Here is a 25,912-nt window from a genome sequence, read left to right on the forward strand (position 1 = left end):
AGAAGCGGACACATGTAGGCTACTATTTTGGTTTGCTTGCAGTCAAGGAGGAAAGGCTGAAGTTGCAATTGCATTTATTAAAGAACAGCAAAAAAAACATATTATTTACATAAGGCTGTAGACATGATGTGGGACCTGGATCTTGATACGACTTAAGATCAGGGAGACAGTTTTAGTTGACATGATCTGTCTAAAACTACATGGATCTCTAACTGTCATGAATCCCTCCATGCTTTTATAGAGTAATTAAACCTGGCCTACAGAGACAATAATCAGTATAAGCACATTGCAAAATAGAGCAGGTCACACACACATACATCACATAGACATCAAAGGCCTTTACAATTGGCTTGATATGCACTTTTTCCTCACTAACACTGTTGATATGCAGGCCTGTATACAGTTCCAGGATGTGGTGGATGAGTGGGTTTACTGCTTGTTCTTACAAAAGACAAATTTATACACAAAAGGAAATGATGCCCGGAATAACGAAACAAACGTTTCAACAGAAACCTTTCATTTGTAAGCCGCTGTGTCAAATCCCACTCATGGCCATTGATTAAGAGATTACTAACCCTCTATCAAGCTAATGACAACAATCTCAACAATCACATACAGAATACAGAATACAGAATAGCCTACAGCTCTGGGGAAAAGTTAAGAGATCACATCAAAACTGTATGTATGTATGTGTCTGTGTAAAATCTAACTTTTGATATTATTTTACAAACTATTAACCACGATTGATTGTAATTTCAAAATTCAAAAAATATTCTCATTCAAAGCATTTATTTGATGAAAATCACTGGGTCAAAATACAAAAAATACATGTATCTCATTGTACATTGAATGGTGCAAACATTTAAAGGGCTAGGGTTAGGATTAAAAGGTTAAAAAAGTTTGTCAAAAGTAAACGTTTATGAGTCTATCAATATTTGATGGAGTAACACTGATCACAAAATCTTTCCAGAGCTGTATATTCTAAGACTGTTCATCCATTTTTGTCATCTTCATCATCATCACCACCAGTCTTCATTTGCCGCCTCAGCATTACAGAATGCCCCTGAAGTCAACTCTCTCTGCAGATCTGCTGGCGTAGGGCAGCTCTTGGCCTCTCTGCTGCGGGAAGACATGCTGGTGCCTGCAGGGCCTGGATGTTGCTATGGCTCTTGCGGGTCTGTAGTGCTTTTTGAACTGTATGAACACAGAGAAAACGCCTTTCGTACACGTCCATCATCCATCCATCCATCCACCCATCGCTTCACCAGTGACTTATTTGACTGTTGCTACTCACTCTTGTGCATCTCATTATCACTGCTGCAGAGAAGAGGAACAGCACGATGACAAACGCTGTCACGCTCAGGACGATCAAGATGAGATCCAGGACACGGCCGTCACATCGCTCGTGGGGATCCCGCTCTGTGAGGCAAAGGGACAGAAGCGGGTGTCTATTGAATATTTTATTTACTTGTAGGGATGGATAATGTACGGAGATTAAATGTATCGCAATACAAAAATGTGACGATGCGTATCACGGGGAAGATTTTTTGTGTGTGATAACACACTCGTCCTATCCTACTTGATTGAAATGTAAATTAATCATGTTCCAAAGGGTTACCTAATTATTGAACCTTCATCTTCTCTAAAACTCAAGTGACTGATTCTTCTCACCTCTGACAATAACCACGGTGCCATTGCTCACTCGGCTTTCCGGCGTCGAAGTGTGCTTATTGAAGTAACTCCACCTGCAGTTGTACATGTCTGTGTCCTCCAGCCCCAAGGGAGACAGCCGCAGTTTGAACCCCCAGCCCGGCCCGCTCCCTGGTTCTGGAACCACGTTGACTCGGCCCGTGAAGCCCGTGAGGACGGTCGTCTTGGTGACTCGGCCCTCCGCCAAGGCCACGTACACCACGCTTCTGTTGTGGAATTGGCCCTGCAGGTAGAGCCCCATGGGGTCAGACAGCGATGTGACGCACAGGATGTCGGCAGACAAGTTGACTTTCATCAGGAGGATGGCAGGCGGCGTTTGAGAAACTGTCGGGGGGAGAGATGGATTGTTACTGACGGGGCGGTCTTACCACAGACAGGCGACTCTCTTACCATGCGTCCATACATTACATTACATTACATTTACATTACGTCATTTGGCAGACGCTTTTATCCAAAGCGACTTACAATAACACATTTTTGTCAGGAATAGAGCAATCAACTATGGAGCACAGTCTATGACAACTACAAATTCTGAAGGAACAGTGGTACAAGTTTAGTTTAGGTTAGTAGTTTTTTATTTTTATTTTTTTTAGAGAGAGAAAGAAGTTAGATCAAGAAGGGCCCAGATGGAGCCTGAAAAGGTGTGTCTTTAGTCTTTTCCGAAAGATCGGTAGTGATTCAGCTGTCCTGACCGAAGGTGGAAGCTCGAAATTCGCAGGCGAAATTCGCAGACACGCGAGTAGACTCAATTTCGCTCCAGGCGAATGAGGCAAGTGAGGCAAAATTTTGCACCATCAATGATGCAATATTCGCCTCATCACCCATTCACTCGAGTTGAAATTGTTCAACTTTGGCAAATAATTAGCATGGTCAAACTCACGCGAGGGAAGCTTCTTTCTGCCTTGGTGTGAATGCACAGTGTGGCCCTATAAAAGACAATAATATTTCTCATCAAATTTAAAGAAATTCCCTGATTGAAAAACAGTCCAATTGTTAATTGAGTCATGTTGCTGCATGTCATATTACCTATTATGAACTACCTATTACCACTGCCTCCAAGCTCAGCCACAACTTAATGTAATGTATAGAAAGAATGGTTTGAAAACAGCGAATGTTAGGTCTCAGGGAGGCCCATATTTGCCTTTGCCCAGGGCCCCCAAAATCTAAGTCCGTCCCTGCACCTGCAAGTCATAAGCATTTATTTCCAGTCCAGAAGAGAAATGTGAATAATATATATCTAATATACTGTAATGGTAAAACTCAGCTATCCCCCATCCATCTGCCTCCTGCAAATATACAAGGGAGTAAGTGGGTTCTGTCTGTTTGTTTCTCTGCAATTTTTGTCCCACATTTTTGTCCCACATTGGATGTCGTCATAATGGTCACTCGAGCAATTGTGATGTCACTGACGTCACAATGTCTATGACATGCGAAGTTAAGCAAATTGTGTGCTGAGTGATGTCACTCGAGCACTCCATGATGTGATCAGTGATGGTCACTCGAGCAATTGTGATGCCATCAGTGCGTAAGTGGGTTCTGTCAGTTTGTCTGCGATTTTTGCCCCACATTGGATGATGTCATCAGTGATGGTCACTCGAGCAATTGTGATGTCACTGATGCTGTCACAATGCCTATGACATGTGAAGGTGAGCAATTGTGATGTCACTGATGATGTCACAATGCCTATGACATGCGAAGGGGAGCAATTGTGCGCTGAGTGATGTCATTCGAGCACTCCATGATGTGATCAGTGATGGTCACTCGAGCAATTGTGATGTCACGCACGCACACACACAAGCTCGCTCTCTCTCACTACTGCAAACCACTAGACTCTCGGAACCATAACCTGTTATTTTTATTGCTTTTTTTTAATTGCTTTTTTAAAATCAATAATCCATGTAATAACAGCAGCTTCTTTTTTATTCTCTTTCCTTTGTTATTGGTTATTCAGGGAAGAGGGAGGACAGGGACTTCACCGCTGTCTAATTACAGTAGATATTAATCTATATTCACAATAAAGCGACACTACCAGTCAAACGTTTTGACACCCCTGACTGTAGCCTATTGTTTTTGATGATCTTAAAGTCAACCGTGGAGTTGATGCCTATGCGTGGATTTCTTACCAAATACAAAGACGTGTGAAAACCTCAACTTCCTGCAGGTGCTAATCAAAAGAGCTAAGAGATGTTCTCAAGACAAAAATAAACTGAGGCTGCAAAAGTGAAGGAAAAAGTGACTCAGACCTGCTGCTGAAAACAGTTGGTAACACTTTACACCAGTGATACTCAACTTGCGGCCCGGGGGCCAACTTGCGGCCCGGGGGCCCACAATAGGGTGCCGAATGGCCCCCCGCCCCCCCAACCATTTTCTAATTCACAATGAAAACTAACGTTAAATAAAGTTTGACTCCAGCTAAATTGTCAAATATTGCCGCCTGCTCGCCACTCAGGCACTTATATGTACTTAACTAACTTAACTAATACAGTAACTATCCTGTGTGCACAACATTGTCAGACTAAACTCAAGCTGGCACCCCCAAAAACTACAATCTGCTACAGATTCTTTTTATTATTATTATTGTTTGTTTATTAACTGGCCCCTGGCCTCCTGTCATTTTGCAGAGGTGGTGTCAGAGTAAAATGATTGATGTGGCCCCTGAGCAAAGCAGGTTGAGTATCCCTGCTTTACACTAAGGTTTAGTTAATGCTTATAAACTAACCCTGACAGTTAACTAATGTGCCTCATCATCATTTACTAATACTAATGGTGTTCATGTTAAGGTACTGTGGTGGAGTTGAGGCATGAAGTCACTGAGGTTAGAACGAGCTTATGGTCAAAGCTGTTAATCAGGCCAGGTCGCCATTGTAAATAAGAATTTGTTCTTAATGACTTACCTGGTTAAATAAAGGTTAAATAAAAAATAAAATAAACAGGTTAGTTAATGCTTATTAAGCATTTACTAACGTTAATGAATGTACCCTTATTATAAAGTGTTACCAAACAACTTCCCTTCATCCCTTCCATAACCCAGGACAAATGTCTATGTCTGCTGTCTCACACACTCACCGGTCCAGGGCTCCAGCAGCGCCTCAGCAGGCATGCACAGTAATCCCAGCAAACAGCTCCACCAGTGACCTCTCATGCTGCGTCACCCCGACCCCACACTGCACACACCACTGAGCTGGCCTGCCAGATCGCTCCTTAGAAGAAGGGATGTGACAACATGTTGTGCAGACAAGAGGAAGTGTGAGTGGAGTGTTCTTTTCCTCCGTTACCATCTGTGGTATCGGGTTGGGCTGGCTGTGCTGTAACACCTATCAGATGACTGATGCTGAAGCCTTTGATAGTCACAAAACTATAGTGGAGCAGATGTTGATTGATTGATTGTTTGATTGATTGATTTTATTATTGGATATAGATACAAATCCAAGGGATAACATGTAAATGTAAAGTGAGAACACTTATTTCCAACGTGGTCCCTGATATTAGAAAAACAGGACAGACAAGTCAAGTCAAGTCAAGTCAAGTCAAGTCAAATGTATTTGTATAGCACATTTCATACACAGAGGCAATTCAAAGTGCTCCACATAAAATGGTTGACAGGAAAATAAAAGAAGAGAATAAAATGGACATTTAAAAGCATCACAACAAAACTAAAAAAAAAAAGAGCATTAAAAAAAGAGCATAAAAAGTGCATTAAGCAACAGGCGCAGCAGTTGCAAAAAGAGCAAAAAACTTATAGAGGACTCATTGGGTTTGCATAATAGAATAAATCAATGTATCTATATTGAGTCCCCCGACATCATGACTATATAAGAAACATGACTACACACACATAAAACTCAGGTCTGGGTGACAAACACATAACATCATAGAATAATCTAAACAAGTAGCAAAATCAAAATACTTGTTTTTTTCATGTTTGCCTGTATTTGATAGGACAGTATACTGTATAGACAGGAAAGCAAGGAGAGAGAGAGAGGGTTGGGGGGGAAATGCATCAAATGACCCCAGGTCAGATTCGAACCTGGGTCGCAGGGCATTTCAATCCCTGTGCTAGTATCTTCACTTTAGTCACAATCAATACGTCGTAAATTACATTACACAAATAAAAACATAGTGATGTAATAAGAAAACACAATATGCGCACAGGACCTGCCTGTCATTAACTATCTGGTCATCTACCCCAGAGAAGTTCCATGACGCATAACACTTCTATATACAATACATTACAGGGGTGTCAAACAGAAGGAGGCCAGAACCAGCCGACCAAAGGGTCCAATCCGCCCCACAGGATGACTTTGCAAAGTGTAAAAATTGCACTGAGAAGTTCTTCAAGCCAATGTGATGCACCTGTGAAGGCTTAAATAAGATCGCCGAGCTCTACTGATTATTTCCCCTTGATTATTATTCATGACAGACTTGATGACACATTGATATTGACGCTGCTTGTTCTATACTCCTTTAATGCTGCCCCCTCTCCACTGCTCTGATCTCCACTGCATTGCAAGACCGATCCATAGTCCCCTGTTTTGTGGGGGATAATCACACATCCGTTAGGCGTTCTGAGGCAGCTTCACTCTCTGGGTCGGGATCAGCATTGTTGGGGTGTCGTTGTGTCATTTTGTCCCAGACATGGCTGACCATCCTCCTGCCTCTCTGAGCTGTAGCCAGGTATACCACAATACCCACAACAGCAAGGGCGGCAACCAGGCCAATCAGGACAGCAGGGCCTCTGGGTTTCTCTGTCAGAACCGGCTGGGGGGGGTCTGACAAGATAAAGAATTTCTCTTATGAAGCCACATTGTGAGTCTGAACAACACTTCAGGAATTAAAATGAGAGTAGTCTATGTAGGCAGGCACAGAGAATAATCATGCACACATGCAAATAATCACATACACATGATAAATAAGACGTTTGCAAAAAAAAGCTGTAAGACACTCACCATGGCTGATAACTTTTACTTTGGCATTAGAATCTGCAATACCACAGCTTGTTCCCACTGTAATGTAGTAACATCCCTCCATGTCGTTCGTGACATTGTTGAGATACAGGTAAAGCACATGCATAACGTTGTGTACTCCACAGGTGTAGCTTTTGTCCTGTGTGTCTTTTGGCATGTGTTCATTCATCTTGTGGTGGCAAATTTGACCGTCGGTGCCTTTCGTGTCGTTGCAAATTCTACTGTCAATGCCTTTTCTCCAGAAAGCCTTTTCAACTTCACATGATGTCCTCTCAAGATTTGAGAAATTCACATCACAGCGTAGTGTCCCGTTACCTCCAACTGTGGCCTCTATACTGTCGCACTTCAGTGTCACTCCTGGATCGACATCTACCCCAGAGAAGATAAACAGTGGCATTAATTAATATTAATATGCAGACTTGTTTCCACTCCATAATGTATTTGTTGTGGTGTATATTCTTGTAGAAGCTTCATGATTAACTGTTGGGTTACCTTGCTGTGCTGAGGCACTGCCTGGCAAGATGGCAGCAACAAAGAGAAAACACAGCAACATCCTGAAAATCCCGCGGTCTTGGGGAAATGGACGAGGAGAGGGGAAAGAAGAGAAACCAAAATGAGTCTCACCAAACATGTCATTCAAGATTTGTCCTGTGTGTGTTGAAGTGTGGGGTAATAAGGACATAAGTTGAAGGGAGAGTGGGGGCTGGCTGGTACTTTCCACTCTCTGCTAATGTTGTAATACTTGTTGCAAGACACAAGGCCACATGCCAGGGCACAAAGGCCATTGCTCTATTGACATCGTGAAGAGTGATTTTTATGAAATGTGTGTTAAAATGAGCCAATGACACATCCTTTGCATAGAGCAGGTTACATTAAACTGAGACCACTGATGCTTTTAAAGCACCTGACAGCAGCAGGCTGCTAGCAGGGCACTGCCAAGGTGGCCTTAGAGATCTCAGGGCATCATGACCAGAGGGAGGGGCAACGGAGGCCATGGCCTCCGTGCCGTGTAATGCCCACCCTGGCGAGACGTCAGGCTGGCTAGTAGGTGGAGGGGCGCGCACAGTTAATAATAATAATAATAATAATAATAATAACTTTATTTGTATAGCACTTTTCAATATAGGCAACAAAGTGCTTAACAACAGTCAATAAAACAATCATGTAACAGTCATTAAAAAGAAAAAGAACAACAGTCAGTAATAATAATAATAATGATTGGATTTATATAGCGCCTTTCCAAGGCTCAAAGCGCTTACACAGAATCATTATTCGTTCACACCATTCGTACCGGTGGTTCAGAGGCGTGGCAGCCACACATTGGCGCTCAACGGCCCCTCCGAACCACCATCATTCATGTCTACATTCATACCAATCATACCATTCATGTCTACATTCATACCAATCATACGAGGCAAGGAGGGTTAAGTGTCTTGCCCAAGGACACAACGACAGCAGCTGGGAGGGAGCGGGGATCGAACCGCCAACCCTTGGGTCATTGGCCGACCTGCTCTACCTCCTGAGCTAGAGCCGCCCCGTACTGTAAGACAATCATGTAAAAACAGTCAATGAAGAAAAAGGACACAGAGAGGCAATCAAATTAAAACTGTAGAACGAAGTCAGGGAAAACATCAGACATTAAAAGCTGCTCGATAAAAATGTGTCTTAAGAAGTGAAATAAAACAGGGAACTGATTTTGCAAGTCTAATCTCCTCTGGCAGGGCATTCCAGAGTTGGGGGGCCCTTACAGAGAAGGCCCTGTCCCCTTTGGTTTTTAGCCTCTAGTTCGAGGAATTTTTAACATTGGCTTGCCAGTGGATCTAAGGCTGCGTCCCGGTTCATAGGGGGTTAAGAGGGCCGAGATGTAGGGAGGGGCCAACTCATGCCTGGCTTTAAAAGTAATTAAAATAATTTTAAAATCAATCCTAAAATGAACGGGCAGCCAGTGCAGGGATGCTAAAACCGGGGTGATGTGGGCACATTTCTTGGTTCGAGTTAAAAGACGGGCAGCTGCGTTTTGGATTAGCTGTAAGCGACGGACTGATTTCTGGCTCAGACAAGAATACAGGGAATTACAATAGTCAAGGCGGGAGGAAATAAAAGCATGCAACGAGTTTCTCCAGGTCTGAAGCTGATAAAAAAGACCTAACCTTGGCAATGTTTCTTAGATGATAAAATGTCTGAACAACCTTTTTTACGTGGGGTTCAAAGGTCAAATCTTGGTCAAAGATTACCCCAAGATTTCTAGCAGAGGGCTTGACAAGGTCAGCTAGATCACCTAGGTTTGAGGTTATTAGGGCTCTTTTTGCAGGAGGGCCAAATACAATGACTTCGGATTTTGTGTGATTTAATTGGAGAAAGTTGTCTGACATCCAGTTTTTTATTTCGGCAAGACACTTGTGGAGAGTTTCAATGTTGGAACGGTCAGTTGCTCAAGTTGCTCTGCGAGCACGCAAAGCATGCGAGCTACAGGTGAGCTACCCTCATCCCACTTCTGACACCAATGTAACAGCACAGGCGGGACTCGAACCCGGGTGTGTCATTCCAAAGCCAACCAAAGGGACACTCCCAATGGGCAAGGGCCAGCATGCTCTCCTTATGCTTCAATCCTGGGTACATTATTATTATTATTGATGTATATTGATGCTTTGCTTGAGCTTTTTAAGTGAAGCTGGCACTGACATGTGTTTATATCTGCTGCAGATCTGAGTTAGTTGGATGAACGTATTTTTTTAATGGTTGTTACAATTAAATTAAATTTCTTTCATGGAGTACCAGCTTGGTAAATAGCAGTCATTTATAATTTTATAATATCTGAATCCTTTTTCAATATTTTATAATCTCTTCTCCTTTATATCTTATTTCTTTATGTCTTGTTTATGTCTCGTATATTTGTTCTTATCAATGTTACATGAGCACCAACCACACCAAGTCAAGACAAATTCCTCGTATGTGAAAACATACCTTGGCAAATAAAATAATTCTGATTCTGATTTCCCCAACAGCAATACAGGACTGATACATTGCCAGTAATCTGGATCTATCATCAATTCTGTTGTCTCATAATCTGTAGACTGGTATAACTAACTGATCAAACTGATTCCTACCCATAACTCCACAGTAAAATACTACAAACAGCCATTGGATCAGGCCACCGGCCCCGTTTCCCCTGACACGGAATCAGCCTTGTGAATCATTCAACCTCCAAGGACAGCTTAAACTAGCCCACACACACAGATAGATAAACAGAGAAAGTCAGATACTTACACACTGCCTGAGAGAGTCCTTCAAATGCCAGCAGCAGCAGCACTATAGGGAGTGTTTCCTTGAGGGTAGTGTTTCAACTCACTACAGCGTAGCTCCTCTTTTCAACCCATACACACACACACACACACACACACACACTGCTCCAGGGGGAATTTCTTCTTCTGGGATAACTTGAAACTGCTCCAGGGGGAATTTCTTCTTCTGGGATAACTTGAAACAATGCAGATGAAAAGATAGACTGGCAGACAGACCGGTAGAGGCAAAAGCACACTACAAGCATGTCAACAAGCATTGGCCAATAAAAACCATACCTATGCAAGCCTGTTCAGTCAGGGACATGACTAATAGTGAGTGACTGCCACCTCCATCACATACCTTTATATATTTTTTATACTGGTTGCTTCCAGAGATCTCCCCCCCCCCCCATCCACCCACACACACACGTTGCAAATTCAGGACTCAAAACATTGGATTGTCATTTACATTAAGACCAATCGGAATAATGCAATGGATTTTATTGTAAGATTATGTCAAGTGCTCTCATATACGTTCATAGAGCATATGAACAAGTATATGGTCATGTCGCTGTATGAGCAGGTTTACCCTTCACAAAAAGGTCAACTGCTGCAGACCAACAATCAATTGTTGCCAAAGACAATCTGTAAAGCCTTCAGTCGCTTATATGATTTTAATTACTTCACTAGTCAAGCTTCACTTATGATTTTAATACTATGGAACTCATCAGCTTGAATAAGAGTTAGACATGGAGTGGTTTCATAATTAAGAGCTGCATTCACAGGCAGAGTCCAACATGAAAGCTACCGCAGTGAATAATGGGTCACAAACATTCCTCTGTGAAATGACAGCACACCTTCAATCTGCTTATTGGAATATTTTACTGCTCGACATGTACGACATGTAGGATTTTGTGAAACGAAACAAAACCTAAAAACACATTAAATAATATGCTATTGTGCTTGCGGAACAAGAAACGAGAAGGCAAACGAAAGTTTCCAGTAGACTTTGGAAGAATTAATTTTGAATCTCATTTGGGACGGATAAGAAGAAGAGATTAAAAAAAAAACCACTGGGTCAGTAAACGCAGACAGGCAGACACTTACACTTGTCTGCGTGAGTCGTTTTAGTGTACGTGGTAACAACCTTTAACCACTTCCGTTGATGATGACTGGGACAAGATGGAAAACTGCTGTAGTTGCGTTGCATTGGCGGTCACTTTGGCCTCTCTTTCATAATCATTTACAACAGGTGCCTATGAGTTGTTTTTTAATTGCTATCCCGATTACATGAGTAGGTAAAAAACATGTTAATTACTCTGGGTAACAGGTTCCTAATATACTGCTGCACACTCTCGCCGCTCTTTCATAATCATTTACAACCGGTGCATGTCACCTGCCCTCGCTCTCCCAACTCAAACAGCGCCTTTCATATGGGACATTTATAGAATACAACAGGGTCCTGAAAGTTCATTCACTGTCCAACAGGCTGCTTCTGAAACGTCTCCTCTGTGGTTTATTGCTCGGTAGATGGCCATGAACACCTTATCAAACCTCAAGGGGACCTACTTCTGACACACCCGTCTACTGACCTTGTACCTAGTTTCCCATCAGCAAAAGTATAAGTTACCATTATACAAACAGCCTTTCAAACAGCCTGTCATTATACAAACAGCCTGTCAGCACTATTGTCCTGTGCCGGGTAGATATGATATTGACATCAGGTTAATTCAGCATAAAATAGGTGTGTGGCTTTTCTGGACTCTGGACCCGAATTCCCCCTTCAGGCTCCGATTTGGCACAGCAGATCCACAAGTTTTTTTGATTTGACAAGACATCACCCCCCTGTGGCCAAAAGGAAGAACAGCAGCTATCAAGCCTTGATTTCTTTTCCACTGGCCTGCAGCGCAGCCTGGTCCTCTGTCATTAGATGTGCTTCAAGCCGCCAACAGGAAGGAAGCCGCGGCGATGGGAGGCGACGGCCTTAAACGCACCCGGATCACATCTGTAGTTCCTCTCCTCACCACTGGATGTGCGGGGGCTGCGTGTGCGACTGACTCCGGTCCCGGTACTGGGTGTGTAGGAGCACGCCGGCCTGCGGGGAGTCCTGGCCCTGTAGCCAGTCTTGGTAGAGGGTGTGCAGGGCGGGGTTGAGCTCCGGGAGGCGCGCCGGCAGGCTGCTGTAGGCCTCCTCCATCTGCTGGACCAGGGCTTTATCCGTCCGGCCCGTCAGCTCGCTCTCCGCCTGGCCGCGGCCGCTCAAGCACCCTGAGGAGAGACATGGGAGAGTTTCAGTGAAGGAGCACAACTCCAAAAAGCCATCCACATTTTTTACAGTTTTGAGTAGGAAGGAAGGGGGGGGGAATACTGCTTACAACAGTGGGACAAACATTGTGATTTAAATCAGTTCTTCTTCCTTTTTTGGCTTGTGACCCTTTGAGATGTGAAGTAATGCTGACTCGCACCACCAACAACCACCCCCGCCCACCCACTGCATGTGCAGAGTTGTAAAGAGTTCACACATTCCCTTTAGGCTGTTTCAATCGGTAATAATAAGAGGCGGAGAAGCTGAAAGATATTCAGTATTTCACAATAAAATATCAAACTAGAACGACCGCACCGCAGATTTATGCCACCGCCATTAGTTCATTCTTGAGTCCAAATCGCCATTTGAGGCAAATTGGAAGAAATTCCGTCAAGGCACTCCTGAGATGTTGCGTTACAGAGCTTGGAATTTGGGTGTGTGAGGTCACAGTGACCTTGAACTTTGACCTTTAACCATCAAAATCTAATCAGTTCATCCTTGAGTCCAAGTCGATGTTTGAGGCAAATTTGATTAAATTCCGTCAAGGCATTCCTGGGATATCGCGTTAACAAGCTTGAAAATGGCGTTCGAGAGGTCACAGTGACCTTGACCTTTGACCACCAAAATCGAATCAGTTCATGCTTGAGTCAAAGTCGATGTTTGAGGCAAAATCTATTAAATTCCGTCGATGCATTCCTGAGATATCGCGTTAACAAGCTTGAAAATGGTGTTCGAGAGGTCACAGTGACCTTGACCTTTGACCACCAAAATCTAATCAGATCATCCTTGAGTCAAGTGGATGTTTAAGGCAAATTTGATGAAATTCCGTCAAGGCGTTCCTCAGATATCGCGTTAACGAACATCGGACGGACATACGTACGGACAACCCGGATCCATAATGCCTCCGGCCTGGCTATCGCCGGCGGAGGCAGAAAAACTGAGAAAAAACACACCAAAATAAACAAGATAATGAATTTGTACAGTAGAAACATGTTTTTTCCCCCCTGTACCATAAATCATGTTGCAAGTTACCCTGGGTTATGAGGTAATTCTGAAGGGGGGTGAGGTGATTTACAAGGGGGGGGAAACTACTATACAAACTATCCTGCTGACAAACAAACGGCACTGAATAAATAACCTCCTTGGCAGCGGTAAGGAATGTGTATTTCTTTCAGATTTTTCTCAAATTTTGTTCTTTTTTTCCTTGTGAAATTCTGAATTGTTTTCAGCCACTGAGTCTCATCTGATAATGAATGCAATAACAACCTGGATAGGGGAGATCATTGGTTGGTTGAAGTTATATGCAGCCTGTGAGTAGGCATGGCTTTGTTTTATCATATGGCAAAAAGATTGAGAACCACCAGAGTAAAGAAAGCTTGTGTGAATCGAAACACATCTGCGTCACGCCGGTAGTGGCGGCGTTACCTCCGGGGCAGGACAGCACCTCCACCAGCTGGTAAGGCACGCGGCCTTTCCTCATGCGGTGCACCAGCGTCTGGATGTTCCTGAAGCCGTACACGGCAGCAAACTGCAGCAGCGTCTCCCCGTCCCGCTCCAGTGTCACCTCCTGGAAGTCACGGTTCCTGCAGAAACACACGTGAGCTCTCAGACAACGTATATGCAAATCTGAAAGAATGAAAATTAATTGTGACATGGACGGACAGAACTGAGGAGTAACAAATGGAAGAGACATTGCATTTATATTTTGTTGTTAACGGCATCTCCAGAGATGGTTTGCACGATCAGATCTTTTGAAGGTGTTTCCTTGCTCTATCTGAATGCAGTCAGGTGGAAGGGGGACTTTCCGTGTGTCTCACCCAGAGACTGTATAATAGATATGGATGTAGCCACCGTGACATCACCCACTGGTTTGTGGACTCGTGTTTTGAAGCCTTGAGCTTGGCATTGTCGCCGTCGTTGTTATTTGGAGCCAGACGTGATGTAAATCTGGACAAGAAGCGCGCCGAGCGCTGCCTGCTACTGGTCCGCAATCGGCGAGCTGCGCGATCACTGGACAGACGACCTGTCAATCACTCCCCCCAAAGCATAGTTTGCTTTATCTTCTATTTGACTCTTAATAGGAGCATAATTTACACAATGAACATGATGCTGTACTAAAGATTGGAATCTAGTGATTGAGAGCATAATCTCACTAGGAAAGTGTTTACTGAGGTCATAAATCAAGTGAGGCGTTCACATCGACTTCCATACAATCAGACTTCTATTTGCAGCCAGTCGCCTCCTGCAGGCCATTAGAAAGAACGCAGCTTTAAGGCACTTGCGCATTGGCTTTACTTTTCACGAACGGAGCTAGCCCCTTGGTCTCACCTCAGGGTCTTGTATGTGATCTCTAGCCCCTTGGTCTCACCTGAGTGTCTTGTATGTGATCTCTAGTCCCTTGGTCTCACCTGAGGGTCTCATATGTGATCTCTAGCCCCTTGGTATCACCTGAGGGTCTTGTATGTGATCTCTTGTCCCTTGGTATCACCTGAGGGTCTTGTATGTGATCTCTAGTCCCTTGGTCTCACCCGAGGGTCTTGTATGTGATCTCTAGCCCCTTGGTCTCACCTGAGGGTCTTGTATGTGACCTCTAGCCCCTTGGTCTCACCTGAGGGTCTTGTATGTGATCTCTAGCCCCTTGGTCTCACCTGAGGGTCTTGTATGTGATCTAGCCCCTTGGTCTCACCTGAGGGTCTTGTATGTGATCTAGCCCCTTGGTCTCACCTGAGGGTCTTGTATGTGATCTCTAGTCCCTTGGTCTCACCCGAGGGTCTTGTATGTGATCTCTAGCCCCTTGGTCTCACCTGAGGGTCTTGTATGTGACCTCTAGCCCCTTGGTCTCACCTGAGGGTCTTGTATGTGATCTCTAGCCCCTTGGTCTCACCTGAGGGTCTTGTATGTGATCTAGCCCCTTGGTCTCACCTGAGGGTCTTGTATGTGATCTCTAGCCCCTTGGTCTCACCTGAGGGTCTTGTATGTGACCTCTAGCCCCTTGGTCTCACCTGAGGGTCTTGTATGTGATCTAGCCCCTTGGTCTCACCTGAGGGTCTTGTATGTGGTCTCTAGCCCCTTGGTCTCACCTGAGGGTCTTGTATGTGACCTCTAGCCCCTTGGTCTCACCTGAGGGTCTTGTATGTGATCTCTAGCCCCTTGGTCTCACCTGAGGGTCTTGTATGTGATCTCTAGCCCCTTGGTCTCACCTGAGGGTCTTGTATGTGATCTCTAGCCCCTTGGTCTCACCTGAGGGTCTTGTATGTGATCTCTAGCCCCTTGCTCTCACCTGAGGGTCTTGTATGTGATCTCTAGCCCCTTGGTCTCACCTGAGGGTCTTGTATGTGATCTCTAGCCCCTTGGTCTCACCTGAGGGTCTTGTGTGTGATCTCTAGCCCCTTGGTCTCACCTGAGAGTCTTGTATGTGATCTCTAGCCCCTTGGTCTCACCTGAGGGTCTTGTATGTGACCTCTAGCCCCTTGCTCTCACCTGAGGGTCTTGTATGTGATCTCTAGCCCCTTGGTCTCACCTGAGGGTCTTGTATGTGATCTCTAGCCCCTTGGTCTCACCTGAGGGTCTTGTACATGTATGTGATCTCTAGCCCCTTGGTCTCACCTGAGGGTCTTGTATGTTTTATTTTATTTTATTCTCTTAATTTTTTATTATTCTTACTCTTGTTTTACATTGAGGTTACTGGTTTTATTTAGTTGAGTACCCCACTGCTCTTGAGGAGGGGTCTGTACCTCCAAAAATTGTATTTATTTTATCTTCTTATTTTTTTACATTATCATATGGGAAGAAATTGCAATGAGGGTTGTGCAATAAACCCATGATGACTTGTGCAATATGCTTACGAGCAATTAGGATGAAGTGTTGAACCAACTACATTCGTTGTCTTTATTTTTATACTACACCGCTTGTTTAACTTCCCAGTGGAAGTTTAGTGTGCATGTCAGCAAGGGACTACACTGTATGTTCTGTGTGTTTTTCTTTTCTGTCTGTTGTATGTATCGTGTCAAAACCTATATGTACTTGCGATATGTGGCTGTGTATGGCACTATTTGCCCAAGACAAATTTCCCCTCGGGGACAATAAAGTTCATCTCATCTCATCTCATCTCATCTGTGATCTCTAGCCCCTTGGTCTCACCTGAGGGTCTTGTATGTGATCTCTAACCCCTTGGTCTCACCTGAGAGTCTTGTATGTGATCTCTAACCCCTTGGTCTCACCTGAGGGTCTTGTATGTGATCTCTAGCCCCTTGGTCTCACCTGAGGGTCTTGTATGTGATCTCTAGCCCCTTGGTCTCACCTGAGGGTCTTGTATGTGATCTCGTGGACGTCCAGACCGAAGAGCTCTTTGGCGGCGTGTTTGAACACGTGCTCCAGGAAGCCCTCGGAGTCGTGGCCCTCGTGCCTCACCAGCCCCGCGTCTCCAGCCTCTCCCAGCCTGCACCACACAGATCAGCTGCCATCAAACAGCTGGATGGACCTGGGCTGCATTAACACATGCTACAGTACTTTGACACATGATTCAGTGAGACATACAAGCAGTAGGTGGGAACACAAACAGCTATTTAATCAAGTATGTAAGCAGCAGTAAGTATAAGCAATATATGTGGAGCTGGGCTTGTTACTCAGGTAAATATTACTTGTTGCTTATTTAGTTACACTACATGTGATATTACTTTTCTGTTACACATTCAAACTTTTCTTGCTATCAAAAATGTGGATACCGGTAAGTTAATATCTCCTGTGCATTTCTGTGTGCATGATCAGGGAAACCGATGTTCCTCTCATTTTGCTTGATACAAAATCACAGTAGTGGGAATAGTTTCTGCCATTTCTATCCTAAGATAGCAGTCAACTGATACCACTAATTATGAGGAAAACAAACCGAGGGATCAGGATAATCATAATTTTTTTGATAATTCTACTTCATTCTGATATTTAAAAGAGGCAATGACAAAAACAACTTTTATAATAGTCATTTGTTACAGGGAAAGTAATATAACGGAGTAACATTTTACCACCCAGTATAGAGACACTGCGTAACGCGTCATCATTCAGAAGCCACGCCCAAGACTGGGGAAAACAGAAACCCCCCCTCCAATCCTGGCATTCTCCTATGTCGCGTGCATGGTTGTGTGTTGCACAAAAAGATCGTATATACGGAGGATGAACACTCCAACTTACTTCCTTGACAGCTAGATCCACATTTTTCTTCTCGCCAATTCTCAATGGCTTGTTTTGCTCAGGAGTACAAAAAAACTTTAACTGGCGATTTTTTACATTTGTTGTCTGCTGTTATGACCCAGAGGATCATTATGTGTATTCTGATGTGCTGTGTTCTCCCTCCCTGCCTGGCATGGAGCTCTCCAGTGTACTCTGAGTTCTTGCTGCAGGTGCTGCTGGTGATCATCACAGACTATGCTGGTGATTGGTTGGAGACGGATGCGGGCCGGCTTTAAAAAGGAACCTGTGCCGAGGCCTCCTCACTCCTCTTTTTCCTTCTCCCAACCCGGCTGTGTCATGGCAGGAGCTGACTCATTCTTTGTGTGTTAGCTTAGCTAAACCCAGTGGATAATTGTGTCAAATACTAAACTTTTGATGATAATTGTGAGCAGTCCTATAGCAGCATGTAGGGGTGAGAATCTTTGATTTATCTTTAGTTAACTTTTCTCCTGTTTTTGTTATTAGTTAAGCAGGTAAGAACCATGTTGTTTATTTGGGGGGGGGTTTCTTTACAGGTAAGCTTAGAGTTAAATATAGATTTTGTTTATTATTTTGAGTGTGCTCATCCTGATGCTCTCTGCTGCTATATTTAAATAAATCTTATTCTGTGGACTGAAAACCTGTCGTGGCATGGTCATCCTTGGGAGAGGGGAAAGGGGGAGTCACTTTCTTTTATGTTGTGCTGGGTATCCCCTAGGCCGGGCATAACATCTGCGCAGCCCACCACACAACAGCTTTTAGCTATGTTTAATTCAAGGAAAATGACGCTGGTGTGTGGAAATGAACGGAGCTTTTCCCCCGTGATGGGCGTGGCCTATTTCATGCAGTGTCTCTATGTGTTACATACACACTGGCACATAGGCATGCAGAAGCTCCAAGCTCAAACTAGTTAGTCCACTCACACATGGTCTAGTGGAACTGAGTCCAGCTCCCCCACTGACACCTTCCTCCGCTCCATCATGTGATAGACCTCCCCTGAAACACAGAACATCACTGTTGCTTTAACATCTCCATATCACCCTGAGAGCGTGCATTGTGCACAATGTGCAAGAGTTCAATGGGGAGAAGTAAAAAAAGTAATAAAAATAAGAAAGCTCGACATGCTGTGTAAGAGGCACAAAGGAAATGAGGAAATGAAGTGCAGAGTAAGACAGACAGAGGCCAAACATGTGAGTCAACAGAGGAAGAGAATGAATGGGACAGAAAGTGAGAGGAAGTGAAACCAAATACAAAAATAGCTAATCTGACAATCTAGTCATCTTCTCATGGTTAAGCACTTTGTATTATCATCTTTCGTGAAAGGTGCCATATCGGTATATATAAAGTTTCATTGACTGATTGATTAATGATGACTGAGGGAGAGCATTAGAGATACATGTAGTCTAAAACAGTGGTTCTCAATGTGGGGTTCGGGGACCACCAGGGGGTCTATGACAACATCTCAACAAATGGGGGTCTAATGTGTACTAAATTAGGATCCTTGGGATGGAAATGGTTGAGAATCACTGTCTAAAAGACACATTGAAAGTACTTGACTTGGGTCAAATAGCGTTTACATAGATGCTTTGTTCTAGTCTTCTCAGGTGCCAGATGAGAAGGGTTTGCCACAGAGGACAATATAGTCAACATCAGGAGTTCATGCAGTCACTGGAAGGTATTTGAAGGTTTTAGACTTTTCTTTGACTGACAACAACCCACCTGACCTCTCTGAAATAGCTATCTGCTAATCTTACAGGTTAAAACAAACGCTAAGTATTCCTTGCAAAATCTGATTTGGCTTTAGAGGGCCAAACCTGAGGTGAGGACACAGTCCACGTCCCTGCTTTCCAGCAGGCTGCTGTAGAACTCCTCTCTGACCGCCTCCAGCTTCTTATCAAAGCAGGGTGCCACCACCACATGGTACAGCTTCTCTGGACTCAGCTTCTGCTCGGGGAGAGGGCACAGAAGAATCAGGAACTGGTCATCTCATGAAACAGATCCCCTCTTGCATAGCAGTCACTCTGATAAGATGTGGTGCGGACCGGAGTACAGGATTGTGCAGACAGCCACGGCACATGGGCCACAGTACTGACCTGCTGCTTGGAGAAGTAGTCTTTGACCAGACAGCCCATGATCTGCTGGGGAGACCTGGCCATGCAGATGTGAGGGGTGACCAGGCTGCCCAGGACCCGCTCCGCATACCGGATCCACCCTGCAAACACACAGACGTCTCTTACTATTGAGCTCCAGATTATGGGCCTGAAAAGTTAGCAAGTTTTCATTTCTTGTAGGAAAATTTGAATCCCAGAAGATAACGTGTTTAACTCAGCTGATGCAAATCAAACGCATTTAATTCAAGGCAGATGGAGTGAGACAGAAATGTAGGTTTCCTGCCATAACCCTAATATGAAATTCCATGCCTATCTATAACTCAAATGCAGCAATTCCATGACCTAAAAATGTTAGTTAGTTGTTAATGTGTTTTTTCTTCCTAAAGGGGTAAACGGTCTGGTTTTTCGCTAAAGTTGCGTTTGCTGCGCAGAAAAACGGCTGAAAACCACCATTTAGTGCAATGAATGAATCATGGAAAATGCATTCTCCTATATTGTTGTAAAGTGACCCATTCGTAAAAATTCACTGCTTCCCGACTTCCCCAGAGAATTGATCAAATTCCCAGAATTTCCCTTTCTGGAATACAGGGACAGTTCAGGAATAGCATATTCTATGACCAGTGGGGAATGTAGAAATTGAAGGAACACCTGTAGATGTGTATGCATGAATTAATGACTGAGAAAACGAGAGCCCGAGAACATTCTCCTCTTGCTGCTCATATCTCTGATGGAGGGAGTGGTGTGGGATGAGCTGCCTATCTCCCCCCACCAGCACTCCACTGCTATCTCTACTGCTCAAACAGGCAAGCCAAGAGGATCAGAATGGGGGTAGAAGGGGAAGGACAGAAAGCCAGTCTCGCAGGTGGGGGGTTATAGGGAGAAGAGTCCAGGATGGGGGCAGTTAGGAAGGCGGTTTACCCGGACAGGAGGAGGTGAACATGGGCAAGGCGTGCGAGTCATGGTGCCTCCTGCGGTACCGCTGAACAAACTCCTTCTGGCTCTCCAAGATGCTGAAGCCTGCCGCCAGAGTGGAGTCAAACACGTACTGCACTCCTGCAGCGGGGATGAGAGAGAGAGAGAGAAACCAGGGGAGAATGAGGGGGAGTGTAGCAAGTCCATGAGCGATACCAATGAGTGAGTGGCAGCTTCTCCCCATGATACATAATAGTCAATAGAAACATCGCTCGCAATCTTTTTTCAACATCAATGTTTTAGATTTTTTCTAGTCTATTTTTTGGCGCTTTGAGCACCACAAGCCGAGTGCCATCCAGTTCCATTGTGTTCAAAAGAAGGCAGAAATATCTAGGGCAGATCTCTCCCAAACCCAGGCAACTAACACAAAACGATGTAGATCAGGGGCCTCCCCAGCGGAAGTGAAAATTAGTTATTAAAAGGAGATCATAGAATCGCCTAAATGTGTGTGATTTGATTAAAGAGATAGTTCAGAGATACAGTCGTTTTGGTGAATTTGACAGTTTTCCCAGACTTTCCCTGAGTCGGAAATGAATAAGCTTTGTCTGGGGGGAGACCCACAGTCTCAGACTTTGAAAACCCATGATCTAGATCAGGGGCGTCAAACTCATTTTAGTCCACGGGCCACATGAGACCCAATTTGGTGTCAAGTGGGCCAGACAATGAAAATCATTAATCAATAACTTATAAATGATAAAACCTCAACATTTCCCCGTTTATCTTAATGTAAAGAATTACAGGTACAACCCTACAACACGTAGGGTTATCTCAGCTACCATCAAGCACATTATTGACTGTCTGTGCTGTGCATTACAATCAGGGGTGTAGTGGAGGGTCAACGCAAGTAAACAATTGACCCACCCCTTTGAAATGAGGCAGATAGTTTACTCACCTATTCATATCAACTGTATCAATCAATCAATGAGGGCAAACAAGGTGGCTAAACTACTCACCTTGGATAGTTTACCCACCTGTGCAATTCGCTATAGTCAAGCAAAGGTAATGAAAATAGCGGACTATTTAGTGATTAATACAGATAACATGAATAGGCGCCTTAATATTTAACTTGCTCCTGAAACCTGGTACCTCTTAGCCTTCACAAGTGCATCACATTGGATTGAAGGACTTCTCAGTGCAATTTTCACACTTTGCAAAGTCATCCTTTGGGCCACATTGGACCCTTTGGGGGGCCGGATCTGGCCCCCGGGCCGCATGTTTGACACCCCTGATCTAGATGGATAAATTGTGCTAGAGGTGAGAGGAAAGATATGTAGTGTATTTTAGGGTGAGGTGTCACTTTAATCTGAGTGCACATACAGTGCAAAGAAACCCGTCAAACCCGAAAAAACAAGATCTCTAATTGGATTGAAGACACTTTAATAGTGTTTAAGGCCTTAAATGTGTATATTTTAAAACCTTTTCCTTGGCTTTTTCAGGCCACACTGATTCTCTGTATTATATTCTGACACAGATACACAAATATATACAAATTCCACCGGCTCACCCAGGCTCTTAAAGAAGCCACACAGTTTGTGGGCGGCCTCAGCAATGTCCAGGCCAAATTTGACGGCGAAGAAAGGCAGGGACTGCGGACACACCGACACCACCAGCACCTTGTGTCTGGACGCATCGCACTTCTGACGAGGACAGAGACACGACAGGGATGAACAGCGTGACAACACCGTGTCCGTGTGAGAGATAGTGTAGAAAGTGCAGTGAGTGAGATGACTTATTGTGATGTTTTTGGGGGTCCTGCATTGCACCTTATTGAGGGCCAGAACCCGGTCCACTTCCTCCAGGCTCTGCTGAGAGATCTTCAGGCTCTCCTCCTCCGACACACAGCCCTCGCAGGACAGACAGGCGCTCAGCAACAACTGGGATCCTTCATTCACCTGAGAGAAAGCAAATTGGTTGTAGGGAGAGAACAGTGTGACATGTAAACTCCGGGCAGATGGCAATCTGAATGAATGAATGAAAATTTATTTTGAACGTTAAAAAAGGAAATATACATGTACACATATATACATATAATAAAATAAAATAAGAAATAAAAAAAGAAATAAAAACAGACAAAAAAAAATAAAAAAAATAATCAAATGGTCATGTCCGAAAAGGAGTAGGAGGAAGCAGATGCTTGTCTAGTCCTACCCCTATTCTCTAATATACTCTGTTCCACAGTTCATCATAACTAGACTAAATTTACATAGATAATTATCAACATTATAACGCAGTTACTCAATCAACAACCGTATTCATTCATGAATGTAAGACTTTTTTTTTAATAGAAAAGCCGACACTATTAACACATTGACTGCCAGACCTTTTTTCAATGCTGTAGGTAGGTTCTGCCAGGTTTTTTTTTGAGGATTCTGGCTCATTTTACAAGAGCCGAGGATTCTTTTCTGCTAAGATTTTGTGAACACACAATATCTCAAAACAACTAATAGAATGTGTGCTTTCTCTGTCTAAAAGAGTTAGTTTGTAGAGTTAGTAGTTATGTAAGCATTAGCAGTTGAATACAGCATGGTTTCAGCGTCAGAAAAATTATTCAGAGATAAACGGCTTTTTGTGAAATTCGATAGAACAGTCACTTTAACCATTCATTTTTGGCATCAGTAAGACCTAAACAATAGTTTTGAACAGTAATTTCCTCCATAACAGCAGGAAACTCCCCTCTGCTTCCAACTCCTCCCTCCGTGGGCGTTCCTCTTGGCTGCAGCCAGCGGCCGTGTCACAAGCTTGTCACCAGTCTCACTGCTTTGCAGCTGCTGTGCGGCTGTGCCTGTCTGAGCGGCCGCTCTTTGAGGAAGTCTGGTTGGACTCGCTCGCTTCTTGGAGTTTTGGTTGAGAGCTTTGATCAAGCTTTTGCGATTCTGGTCATATTTATGCTGCGTGTTTCAAAGTGTGTTCCATCCGTGATCTATTATGCAAATTTGCAATCCCGCACTGCCAGCAATCAGCGCGAAAACGAAAGCGTTTTCGCCAATCCATTTTCATGAGAATGGCTTCGTCACACTGCTTTTTGCTTGCCTTCCTCCTTCCTTGTCGCCACTTAGTGGGTCGGTGGAATGGGTTGTACACGTTGTACACGTCCAATACTTATATAAGAGATGTAAAAGGGTTAGATGCACATCCCACCGTCAAAAAAAAAAAAATCAATTTTTTTGACGTGTTAACACGTCGTTGGCAGTCAACAGCTGGATTCTGAAAACGTGTTAACACGTCGTTGGCAGTGAACGTGTTAAGAGGATTGTGCATTGCACTCCCCTTCCTCAATACTATATTTACCCAAAATGCAGTTTCTGTATCTATTTTTAAACTGTGCAATATTTTTACTAATTTTAATCTCTTCATCCAGACTATTCCACAACGTCACCCCACAAATTGAGATGCACATACTTTTAATACTGGTGCGAACATAGCGTTGCTTCAGATTCAGTTTTCCCCTTAAATTATACCCCCCCTCTCTGTCGAGGAACATTTTTTGAATGTTACCAGGAAGTAAATTATTTCTTGCTTTGTATACTATTTGTGCGGTTTTAAATTTGACCAGATCCATAAGTTTCAAAGCATATGACTTTAAAAACAGTGGGTTTGTATGTTCATAATATCCCACATTGTGTACCATTCTTATTGCTCTTTTCTGTAGTCTGCATAATAGTTGTAGGTTGCTTTTGTACGTGTTGCCCCATACCTCCACACAGTAGTTGAAATATGGTAGTATGAGTGAACAATACAGAGTGTACAATACTTTGTGGTTCAGAATATGTCTAGTTTTACATAGAACACCAATACTCCTTGATATCCTCCTTGGAATCTGATTCCATACATGATCAAATCTGGATGGAACAAGTAACAAGTGCAAGACTGCAAAGAAAAACAGCAACATCACAACGGTCTTATATACTGTATCACCCAGAGTACAAGTATAAACTGTCATTACCTCTCCGTTGGCTTCCTCTTTCTCCTGCGGGGAGCTGAGGCCTTCATCCCTCTCCTTCTTGTTGCACTGAAAGCAAGAATCAGTAAACAAATGCATTACTGGCAGCAAGAAACGTTTTTTTTTTTTGCAAATCCAGCATGTACCAGAAAACCTTTTCATCTGCAAACTTACTAGACAACAACACAGTTGCACAAATTCACCTGTTTAGTGCAATTCTGGCACTTCTCCTTGCGCTTGGCTACGGTGACCTCCGACATGCTTCTCGGTGGTTATCTGCGGATTGGACAGAAGAGGCAGATAGCATCACGAGCGAGCGGCCATCCAGCATCGACTCTTCCCTCACCAGGTGTGCTGTGATGATCGCAGCCTGCTGGTGTGTGTCTCTCTGGTTTTGTTCAACTCCACCCCTCCTCTCTGACCCCCCTCACCATCCTATCAGAAGCAGCCTGCGTGCTTATCACGAGCACAACACGTTGCCAAGCTTTATAATGGTGGGAAATTGTCAATGAAGGGAAACAAGCTTCCCCTCATCAACACATCATCACACTAATTACATATACAGTGCCAACAGACAAGACCCACAAAGCCCACATCATGATGACACATCACATTATGGTTGTGTATGGGTCAAAACAAGATAAGCATGCACTGGAAGCTAGCATGGCGTGAAAAGTCAAATACTATCTCAGTCTCCCATGACATTTCATTACTGCCAATGATAATTAATGCTAGCCAATAATCAAAAATCAACATAAATACATCAGACATTTAAGACATTGTGCCAAGTATACATGTAATAATTATGTGGAAAATTACAGACAATAATCAAATCCAACATAAATGCATCATACATTCAAGACACTGTGCAAAGTGTAATTATGTGGGGAAAATGCTGTTATGTGATGAAAATATACTCTCATTACAGGCCTTTCTTCTGATATCACTGGCACAATCTTGTGTTGGCCTTGACCTTTTTATAAACTGTGTGTGCGATATGGGAGAATTGCTGACAAACCTACTATAAACGTTACAGAGATGACAGAAATAAATGTTGAATTATACAGTAACGGTCGTGAACTCACCGGCTCTTTCAGACAAAGGCATGAACAAAATGCAGAGGAGAGACAGAAGAAGAGTCGGAGCCTCGGAGGACAGCACCACTGCATATATAGCAGGCTGGTGACAGGAGTTACTCAGCAGTCTGACACTCAAAATGAACCGTCACTGCACACATCTGACTCGGCAACTATTCACAATCTACGAACTATCTTCTTCTATCTATTATTAAAAGAGTCGTAGCTTCCCAATATTCAGAGGACTCTTGCCCATGGTCTTGCCTCAGTATGTCCCATAGGTATGTCCTCCATTGTGTCCGCCCGGCTCGGCGAGAGAGCGCCTGCGTAAGAATAAGCCAATGGAAACGG

At 43.8% G+C, this 25,912-nt stretch overlaps 2 protein-coding genes and 1 long non-coding RNA gene across 4 annotated transcripts; all 3 read right to left on the bottom strand.

Moving 5' to 3' along the window:
• Window positions 1-119: 119 nt before the first annotated feature.
• Window positions 120-4,913, bottom strand: LOC310774719 (uncharacterized protein). The gene is made up of 4 exons (XM_083634843.1): window positions 4,777-4,913; window positions 1,672-2,034; window positions 1,295-1,419; window positions 120-1,194 (listed from the first exon to the last, which is right to left on the bottom strand). Exons 1-4 carry the CDS (start codon window positions 4,850-4,852, stop codon window positions 1,051-1,053), a joined length of 708 nt encoding a protein of 235 aa, XP_083490969.1. The 5' UTR covers window positions 4,853-4,913; the 3' UTR covers window positions 120-1,050.
• Window positions 4,914-5,122: 209 nt separating this feature from the next.
• LOC310775419 lies at window positions 5,123-10,145 on the bottom strand. The gene is made up of 4 exons (XR_014552666.1): window positions 9,942-10,145; window positions 7,167-7,244; window positions 6,657-7,043; window positions 5,123-6,479 (listed from the first exon to the last, which is right to left on the bottom strand). It is a non-coding gene; the product is annotated as an uncharacterized lncRNA (long non-coding RNA).
• A 313-nt stretch (window positions 10,146-10,458) lies between these two features.
• Window positions 10,459-25,712, bottom strand: narf (nuclear prelamin A recognition factor). Of its 2 annotated transcripts, XM_083634898.1 has the most exons (12): window positions 25,571-25,712; window positions 24,689-24,761; window positions 24,489-24,554; window positions 22,309-22,437; window positions 22,050-22,182; window positions 20,492-20,626; window positions 19,556-19,674; window positions 19,277-19,406; window positions 18,386-18,458; window positions 16,561-16,698; window positions 13,686-13,843; window positions 10,459-12,223 (listed from the first exon to the last, which is right to left on the bottom strand). In XM_083634898.1, exons 2-12 carry the CDS (start codon window positions 24,743-24,745, stop codon window positions 11,976-11,978), a joined length of 1,386 nt encoding a protein of 461 aa, XP_083491024.1. In that variant the 5' UTR covers window positions 24,746-24,761; window positions 25,571-25,712; the 3' UTR covers window positions 10,459-11,975. The 2 variants fall into 2 exon arrangements, with proteins under 2 accessions (XP_083491024.1, XP_083491025.1); XM_083634899.1 differs by lacking the exon at window positions 25,571-25,712 and having other exon boundaries at window positions 22,050-22,179; window positions 24,689-24,835.
• Window positions 25,713-25,912: the final 200 nt, after the last annotated feature.

This window comes from Poromitra crassiceps, assembly GCF_964638095.1.
Source record: "Poromitra crassiceps genome assembly, chromosome: 4".
NCBI lineage: Eukaryota > Metazoa > Chordata > Actinopteri > Beryciformes > Melamphaidae > Poromitra > Poromitra crassiceps.

Coding starts and splice junctions, on each gene's coding strand:
- LOC310774719 (XM_083634843.1), bottom strand. CDS start 4,852: ATGAGAGGTCACTGGTGGAGCTGTTTGCTGGGATTACTGTGCATGCCT. Junction 2,035..4,776: donor GCTGCTGGAGCCCTGGACCG/GTGAGTGTGTGA, acceptor TCCCCCCGACAG/TTTCTCAAACGCCGCCTGCC. Junction 1,195..1,294: donor TGATAATGAGATGCACAAGA/GTGAGTAGCAAC, acceptor GTGTTCATACAG/TTCAAAAAGCACTACAGACC.
- narf (XM_083634898.1), bottom strand. CDS start 24,745: ATGTCGGAGGTCACCGTAGCCAAGCGCAAGGAGAAGTGCCAGAATTGC. Junction 24,555..24,688: donor GCCAGAATTGCACTAAACAG/GTGAATTTGTGC, acceptor TCTTGCTTTCAG/TGCAACAAGAAGGAGAGGGA. Junction 20,627..22,049: donor TGGCTTCTTTAAGAGCCTGG/GTGAGCCGGTGG, acceptor TCCCCGCTGCAG/GAGTGCAGTACGTGTTTGAC.